This window comes from Ceratotherium simum, chromosome X (genome assembly GCF_057802395.1).
Source record: "Ceratotherium simum simum isolate JZ-2026a chromosome X, ASM5780239v1, whole genome shotgun sequence".
Lineage (NCBI taxonomy): Eukaryota > Metazoa > Chordata > Mammalia > Perissodactyla > Rhinocerotidae > Ceratotherium > Ceratotherium simum.
The window spans coordinates 79532364-79541767 of NC_141940.1; the positions used below are offsets into that span (position 1 = coordinate 79532364).

Consider the following 9404-nt stretch of genomic DNA (forward strand, 5'->3'; position numbering starts at 1 on the left):
AAGGTCTACAATATAACTACAGTGATAAAGATGTGTACACAGATGTTCATAGAAGCTTTATTCTTAATAGCCAAATACTACATACAACTCAGATGTTGTTCACCAGGTCAATGGTTAAACAAATTATGGTACATACATACCACAGAATCCCATTCAGTAACAAAAACAAACTTGATACATGCAACAACTTGGATGAATCTCAAGGGCATGATGGATGAAAAAAGCTAATTCCAAAGGTATGGTTTCATTTATATAATTTCTAAATAACAAAATTATAGAAGTGTAGAACAGATTAGAAGTTGCCCAGGTGGGAGGAGTGGAAAGGAAGTGGATATGGCTATAAAAAGGCAACACGAGATAGTCTCATTGTGATAGAACTATTCTGTATATTGTTTGTAGTGGTATACATAAGAACCTACATATGTGATAAAATTGTATAGAAGTAAATACACACACATACAAATGACTACAAGTAAACCTTGGGAAATCTGAATAAGATAGGTGGATTGTATCAATGTCAGTATCCTCCTTGTGATATTGTACTATAGTTTGCAAAATGTTACCATTGAAGGAAAAGGTACAGTGTACAAGAGATCTCTATTATTTTTACAACTGCATGTGAATATACAATTATCTGAAAAAAATTTTCTATTAAAAATCCTACTAATCATTTTTTTAAGAATAATACCCTACTCTGTCATCTTTAGCATCATAATAGCTTATTTATTGGCTGCTAATCAGGCTTGCATGAGGCCTCAGATAATGAACAGCTACAGGCCACTGGCTCAAACTAAGCTGAAGCAGATAGGCTTTTTGATGTTTCTGATCTTCAGAGTGATTGATCACACTGGGATTCTCTGATACTTTCCTAAGGAGTCATCTGACCTCCTGTGAACTCTGTGGTTCTGTCAATGTGTAAGCAGGCTGAATGACCACTTCATGAGTGTGGTAGACAAGACTGGGGAAGAAACTGGATAGTTACCAGCTTCAAAGAAATAGTTGAAGGAGCTGGGGTTGTTTTCCCTGAGACAAGGTGACATGAAGGATAGGACCTGGGTTCTGACCCCTAAAGGGCTGTCTTGGGGCAAAGAAAATGATCATGTTCTCTGAGGTCCTAAGGGTGCGTGAAGATAGGATCAGTAGGTAACCTCAGGGGTGCTTTATAGATTCAGACTAACTAAGCTGCCTAATAATGAGATGTGCTGCTTCTGGATGCCCTATTATTGGAAGCATTTAAACAGAAGTCATTGAATATCTCTCATAAATGTAAAAAAATCCCTTTCAATGTGCAGATTCTAACACCAAAATAACCATGTGAAACAGGGCTGCTACTGCTTTATCCCAACACATCTCTGGTCTCCTCACTGGCCTTTTGTTTTTCTTGATTGGAACCTTCTCTTCCTTGGTGACTGGAAAAGAAAGAGAAAGACTTTGAGGTCTTGGGATCAGCGTTCTGTATAGACTGGAATCTCTGCAGGAAAATTCAAGTTATTATTGTTTTTAGTGGCATGTAGGAACACAACCCTGCAGTAACCCCCTGGACTTAATTTGGGAGATTGACATGGGCACAGGATAACCATAGGCAGCTTTTAGTTCTGGTATTTTTGCACTATGTGAAATATAATTGTTTCCATGTCTGTTTTTCCTAATAACTTGTGAGTTCTTTAAGGGACACCTTGTCTTACTTTTCTTTGTGTTCTTCCTTTAGAACCTTACACATGGTGGCTGCTTGATAGTTTCTCCATAATGAGTTTCTCAGACATGATCAGATTGTTTGTGGTATAATTTGTATACCAAATGCTAGGCTGGCATTTCCTCCTAGAGGGAAGAGGAAGCTGCCTCCCAGTTTCTTTTTGGGTGATGCTTAAAATAGACAATGTGACAATTTCCAAAGGTATCTCCCTACCACTTCCTTCATTTAAGGCAACCAAGGAGGTAAAATGATACTCTTCAGAGCTAAGCTTTTGACAAACTTCCCAGTGCTCAGCACATTAATCTGGTTTGATGCCTTAGGTGTGAGAAGAGTGGAGAGGCCTTGGACATTTTCTTCAGGCTGAGCCTAGTGGGTTAGTGGACTGAGGAGGCCTTTACAAATGATCAGTGCCTTCTTAAACTTTAGAAAACCTTACTGATACACATTTAAGTATGGAGCTCTCTGCTCCCCACCCTCCTCCTCACTCTTGGGAGTTGAGGTCGTGGACTGGAGGGGAGGGGAAGGTGATGAGTTGCTGGACCTTAAAGAAACAAAAATGGAAATCCAGAGAAGCTAAGTTAGAGAGAGAGAAAAAAAAAAGCGGTCCAGGCCCAGAGGAAAGTTGTGCTAGGCGAGACTGGGCCTTCTCAGGCCCCTTGGTGGAAGGGTGGCAACACCCACAGTGCAGAGGCCTGGCCCTGTAGCCCATTTGAATGGTGAGGAGGGATATGCTGGGACACATTAGGAGCTTGAGCCCTGGCCTTGCCAGGCACCTGTCTGTCAGTCAGTCCTTCCAGGACTTCCTCATGGGTAGCCCCCCTCCTCTTGCTAGGATGGCTCCCAGAATGGCACTAGTAAGATAACACGGTCCTGGGAGGGCGGGGTGGAGGGTAGCCTAAAATTAGCCCCCTGGACCTAGCCCAGGGGCTGACGCCTAGCCTTTAGACAGTGTTGTTAACAGTGGGAACCGAAGGCCCCATCTGCTCTAGCCCCTGGGCAGTAGGGGCTCCCCCAGAGGGGCCACCAGGGCCCAGTGCTTCATAGAGGAGCAGGGGCAGCGAGTCTGGGCAGCGCAGCCTCTGGCCGAAGCCCGGTGAGTACCTGGAACCTAGGACCCGATGCTGCCAGGGAGGAATGAACACTTAGGGCTGTGGGCCCATGGACCTGTGACCACTACCCTTTGTAGGTTGTTCCCACTGGATCTGGTTTCTGGGGGCACTTGGAGGTTGGTAGGGAAACTTTCCTGCCGAGGAAAAGAAAGATATGATGACGGCTTCCTGGCATGTCTGTCCGAAGCGGGTGTGTCTGTCTAGGCTCTGGGGTCCAACTGGACCTACTTCTTGAGGGAAACTGAAGTTATACAATACAGGGAGGGTGAAGGTCTGTCTTTGGTATTTGTGAGTCTGTGTTGGGGGGTGCAGAGGGGTGGACTCAAGGGCAAAATGGAAAATCTCCTCAGGGTTGGCGGGGGAAGGTAAGGCTTAAAAATAGTCTACTAATGCCCGGAGGACTGTTCTAGGGCCCGCAGAAACCAGTCACTCTCCCATAGGAGTTCTTAACTTGGATTCACAGACACCCAAGAGGGCCTTAGATAGAATTCAAAGGGTCCAAAAACATGGATGGGGCAGACAATTACCTTTTTTCCCCCTAATCTCTAACTGAAATTTACCATTTCCTTCAAGGATGAATGCAGGCAGCAAATGGCAGTAGTATTACCAGTTCCTGTAGCTTGGTCACCAAAAGAAATCACAGACATTTCATATCACATTACAGTTGTGGCAGAGATCTGGAAATGTCATTTATGCTCATCACTTAGAAATTATTAGTAGATCTTGTTATTTAATGTGTTAATAAAGAACATCTATTACTATACCATGCAGTTTTAAAAATAGTTTGATAGCTATGTTTCAATATAAGTGGTTTCCTTTAATCCAATATATTTTATTTTATGTATTAAAAACCATTCTGAGAGGGGACCAGAGACTTAACCAGATTGCCACAGGTGCCAATTTCACAAAGAAAACGTTAAAACTCCTGCATTTCAGGGATCAGGAAGGGGATCCTTGCACAGAATGGTCACATAATAACTCTGATTAATAAAATACAGCAAGGTGAGGTTAGACAATATACTACTTAGATTTCTTATCTTATCTAATAGGTGCAATTCACTCAAATGCCCAAGCCAGCTGGGGGCCATGGCTTGATCTCCCTCTGGAGACTCATTAGATGGGCCCTGCTGTCAGCTTGGCTAGTGGTATGACCTTGGTGAGAGCTTCAGCATTTCCCTCCACAATTCCTGCCCTCTTCATCTCCCTGGATCACCACTCCCCAAAATAAAATAGTAAGAAGGGAATCCCTACTGGCTGTTAGAAGAAATGATTTGTAAACAAACTGTCCATGACTGAAGTCCCTGGAATTCAGCATGACCCTCAAAGCTGAGGATTCTGGGAGCTGCAATGTGACTCTGCTTGAGGCATGGGGGAGGGGCATGCATTTATTTTCCAGGTTGCAATAGAAAGAACAGGATGGGGAGTAGGAAAACCTGGATTCTATTTCTGGCTTTGCTATTGCCTTGATGTAAGGCACCCAGTAAATCCCTTACCCTCCTGGGCCTCAGTTTCCTCCATCCACAAAATGGGGATAACATTACGTATTCCACTATGTGAAATAGCTTTGAAAACCACAAGATTATAGTTGTGTTCAGGGTTCTTGCAAATGAGACAACTGACAATAACAGCCATGTGACCTTAGGAAAAGGTCCCTGCTCTCCTCTGAGTCTTGGTTTACCCATTTCTAAATTGAGAAAAATAAATTAAATTATTTATTAAGTGCATTCCAGCTCTGAGGTTATAGGACTTTTAGGAGAAAGCAATAGTTGTAGAAATTGGAGACCTAAGTAATAATAATCAACACAGTAAAAATAGTTACTGAGTACTACATTCACATGCTATTCTAAATACTTAATATGTATAAACTCATTTAATCCCAACAATAACCCTCTGAGGCATGTACTACAATCACTCTCTCTTTATAGATGAAGAAACGGGTACAGAGGTAAGTGATCTGCCCTATGTCACACAGATACTAAGTGGTGGAGCTGGGGTTGAAGCAGAATCCCAGACCATGTTTTACCACCACCCTATATGGTCTCTCAATCTGCAGTGGGGGCAAAACAGACCCATATAGAAGGAGTTAAAATACAGTGTGATAACTGCTATAGTGCTATAAAAGCACAGACTCTGGAGGAACTAACCAATCAGAAGCATGTGATAGAGGAGGGACGATGTATATGGAGAGCCATCATTTCTCTTCTCTTATCACTGGATCTTGGGGTATAAGTAGAGGATTAGTAGGAAGTGAGACTGAAGATGTTGTCCAAGATTTGCTCATGAAGGGCCTGTGAGCCAGGCTAAGCCATCTAGGTTATACTCTGACAGAAAGGGGAGCCATTAGGGGATTTAAAACAGGGGATTGGCACAGACCAGATTTGTATTTTTAAACGATCACTTTAGCTACAATATTGGAGATAATAATGAAAAGGGAAACTAGTTAGGAGACTACTATAACATTTGAGGCAAAAGATTATGAGGGCCTAGTTAAAGCACTGGCAATGAGGATGGGCCTGAGGAGGATGGCCTAGAGATTTCTCTAGGAAGCAAAATCCACAAGACTTGATGACCAATTGGATGGGAATGGGACAAAGAGATAAGAGAACTTAGATGAGTCATGGATTTTTGGTTTCGTTGACCAGGTGTATGGTGAGGAACTGAGATAGGAATCAAGTTTGGTGATGGTGGTGGTGTGATACTGCTGACTTCGATGTGCCTGAAGAAACTCAGTGAATACATACCTTTTGCTGAAGAGAGTGCAGAATAAAGGTGAGAGCTACAGCTCTGGGACTGGAGAGAAGAAGATCAAGGAAAGAACAAGGAGGAACATAACTATTTCAGGGGAGAATAGAGGGAAAAAATCAGGAGAGTGTGCTGGCCAGGAAACCAAGAGAGGAGTATGTAGAAGGAAGTGGTCAATGGGGACAGATGCCCCAGAAAAGTCAGAGAAGGAGAGATCTGAGAAGCAGCCAGTAGATTTAACCACAGGATGATTTTTTAAAGAACTATATCAGTGTGTGATTGAGGGTGGGTGGAGCCAGACTGCAGATGGTGGAGAAGTGAATGGGAGGCGGGGAAGTAGACGGTAGACAATACTTTGGATATGTTTGGTGAAGAAGAGACAGATGAAGAGAAAGGTAACTAGAGTGAAACAAAGGACCATAGAAGTGTTTTGTTTTGCTTCCCAAGATGGTTGAGGGGGAGGAGCCAGTGAGAAGATTAAAGGTGCAGAGAGAGGAACCTCACCTTTGAAGATCTAATATATGCTAGCTCTTTTCCTCTTAACAGCCCCATGAGGCAGGGACTATCATTTCTGTCTTCTGGATGAAGAAAGTGAGTCCCAAAGAAGGGAAGAGACTTGCCCAAGGTTACTCAGCTGGAAACTGGAGGTACTGAGTTGAAAACAGGTCTGGCCTGATATCTAAAATCTTCTTCTTATAATTGTACCCCAAAAATGAATAAATAATAAGACCATATATGGAGTTGATGCTGATAGTTGGGGAGGGGCCTAAAGTTGAGAGAGATCCCACCCACCCAGCCACCTCACAATTTTTTCTATGAGGTGTATACCTGAGATCCCAGGCTAACAAAGAGGGGTGGAGGCAGATAGTGAATAAAAGGAGGGGTGTGGACTTGAGACCACGGCTGCAGGGTATGGGAGAGTAGGCAGACTCAAGCTCTGAAAACCCTACCAGATTACCCTGATGACATTACAAACTGAGGTGGGTGACTGACTTTGGAGCACTAAGAACAGGACTGGTAATGTTGAGGAGTTAGGTTGAGTCAGTAACTGGCCATGGGTAATTTTGTAGGGCCTGGGGATGATGGAAAGAGAAGAGTTGTGGGTTGAGGCAAGGCTCCAGGCTGGGTAGGCCAGAGAGGATGGGAAAAGGCTTGACCCAGAGGGATGGGGAAACTATAGGTTCCAAGGAGGTGCTGGCAATCAAAGGGACTCCTAGATTGAAGTGGTCCTGGGGGAGAAACCAGTTGTCACCAGAGAGGAGGACTTGCCCTGGAAACCTCAAATATTTCCTGCCATTTTTTGACTTCATTTTACTTGAATGTGTTTTTGTAATGCCACCTCTTTATTTAATCAACAAGTGTCGTGCAACATTCATTTCCTGAGCAACTCTGTTGCCCCAAGCATGGGGCCTGTCTGAGGGGAGGTCACATATGAGGGGCTGTGAAGAGGTTGAACTCCATCTAAAAAGCTGAGAGGTGGAATTGAGGGCCTGCCCCATGAAACTGATGTCAAAATGCTCAGGGAGGACAGCTTGACACCACAAAGCACCATCCTGTTGGTCTAGCAACTGCAAGACCAGAGCCGTCTCATTAGTCCACACATGCTGAAGTCAGGAAAATGCATCCACCAAATCATCAGCCATGATGTAGGCCCTACTGGGAGTGGAGTAATACAAGATGGATTTAGGGGTCCTCACCCTGGAGTTTACACACTAATGAAGCACAGATATGTGGAAACGTGGTGTGAAAGTTCATAGTTAAAGTCTACTTGTGATCCTTTGGAATCCCTGAGCAGGAGGGAGGAGGAGACTAGGGAAGGCTTCCTAGAAGTAGATGTTTGAAGGGCAGGCAGAACAGCATATGCAAAGGCACCAAGCTGTGAAATGGTCTGATCTGTTTCAGCAGCCATCTCTGGAGCCTGAAATAAACTGAAGTAGGACTTAGAAGCAAGGGATCCAGCAGTGAAGAGCCTGATGGTGAAGGGTGGGGGCAAGGGCTGGCAACCAGGCTTTTGATGAGGGCCTTCAGTCTCTCTCCCGTTTTTGTCACCCACAGATCTGGCATATCCTTCTGCTCATAATGAGAATAGTTCTGCTCCAATCAGCCAAGATGAACCTCATGGACATCACCAAGATCTTCTCCCTCCTGCAGCCCGACAAGGAGGAGGAGGACACCGACACGAGGGAGAAGCAGGCTCTCAATCAAGCAGTGTACGACAATGACTCCTATACCTTGGACCAGCTTTTGCGCCAGGAGCGTTACAAACGTTTCATCAACAGTAGGAGTGGCTGGGGTGTTCCTGGGACACCCTTGCGCTTGGCTGCTTCTTATGGCCATCTTAGCTGTTTGCAGGTCCTCCTGGCACATGGTGCTGATGTTGACAGCTTGGATGTCAAGGCACAGACACCACTTTTTACTGCTGTCAGTCATGGCCATCTGGACTGCGTGCGTGTGCTTTTAGAAGCTGGTGCTTGTCCTGGTGGTAGCATCTACAACAACTGTTCTCCTGTGCTCACAGCTGCCCGTGATGGTGCTGTTGCCATCCTGCAGGAGCTCCTGGGCCATGGCGCAGAAGCCAACGTCAAGGCTAAACTACCAGTCTGGGCATCAAACATAGCTTCATGTTCTGGACCCCTCTATTTGGCTGCAGTCTATGGGCACCTTGACTGTTTCCGCCTACTTTTGCTGTATGGGGCAGACCCCAACTACAACTGCACTGACCAGCACCTATTGGCTCGTGTCCCACGGCCCCGCACCCTCATTGAAATCTGCCTTCACCATAATTGTGAGCCAGAGTACATCCAGCTTTTAATTGACTTTGGCGCTAACGTCTACCTTCCATCTGTCTCCCTGGACCTGAACTCACAAGATGATAAAGGCACTGCATTGCTGCTACAGGCCCGAGGTGAGTGTCAAACAGGCCAGCCCTATAGGCCTCCTGGCTTGGAGGTCCCAGAGCTCCAGATGACTCCCCCCAAGCCAATCCTTCTGGGATAAATTGGAGAAAACACCATGTTCCTCCCTTTCCTGAGGCCCCAGTGGAGAAGCGGTTACAGATTCCTTATTGGAGAAGGGATCACTATGATAAGGTGGGGGATAGCACTAGCTCAATTTCTGGTTCTGGCTCTGAAATGACTGTTTTGTGACCTTGAGCATGCTCTCTCTAGGCCTCAGTGTGTCCCCATTGGTACCATGCATTGAAGGCAGGGTGGGGGACATTTCTTAGAAGGGAGAGAGAAATTAGGGCTGCAGTAGCCAAGGCAGGGTGGATATATGCTTGGGTGGGAGAATTGCTTCTCATGACCTGTTTCTCCTTGCTGTAGCCACTCCACGGTCACTACTATCACAGGCCCGTTTAGTTATCCGCAGAGCCTTACGCCAGGCCAGCCAGCCACAAGCCATAAACCAGCTGGATATTCCCCCCATGTTGATTAGTTACCTCAAACACCAACTGTAATCTTGCAACCTGCCCAGAAACCCACGATGCCTTCAAAAACTACCCAGGCACTCAAGTATCTGGTGGGCACTACAGCTCTACCCACTCACCTGGAGCTGCTCTCCTGTATTATCCTCCACAATAAAATCCTCAACAAAATAAATCCTGGTGGCTGCTGTGTCTGGTGTGTCGGGGGCGGGGCGAGGGGGTTCACTGGGGAAAGGTATCTGGTTGGCCATGGGGAAGGATGATAATGATATGGCATTTGACAGGATAGGAGTCCTGGCCACTAAAAGAGAAAAAGAGAAAACTAACCCAATGGCCCACACCTCCCAACCAAGACCCTTGAGAGAATTTGGAGCTGTGTTGTCTTAGAAGCAAGTCCTGAAGAATTCAAGTGGGTGAAAGGATAGCATCAGCTTGC

At 45.4% G+C, this 9404-nt stretch overlaps 1 protein-coding gene across 1 annotated transcript in view; it reads left to right on the plus strand.

Moving 5' to 3' along the window:
- MTMR8 (phosphatidylinositol-3,5-bisphosphate 3-phosphatase MTMR8) overlaps positions 1-9001 on the plus strand; it is a 195599-nt gene extending 186598 nt beyond the window's left edge. Inside the window, exons 14-15 of the mRNA XM_087426827.1 lie at positions 7600-8449; positions 8868-9001. Of these exons, the coding sequence (XP_087282953.1) occupies positions 7600-8449; positions 8868-9001 (984 nt within the window). The remainder of the gene's footprint in view (positions 1-7599; positions 8450-8867) is intronic.
- Positions 9002-9404: the final 403 nt, after the last annotated feature.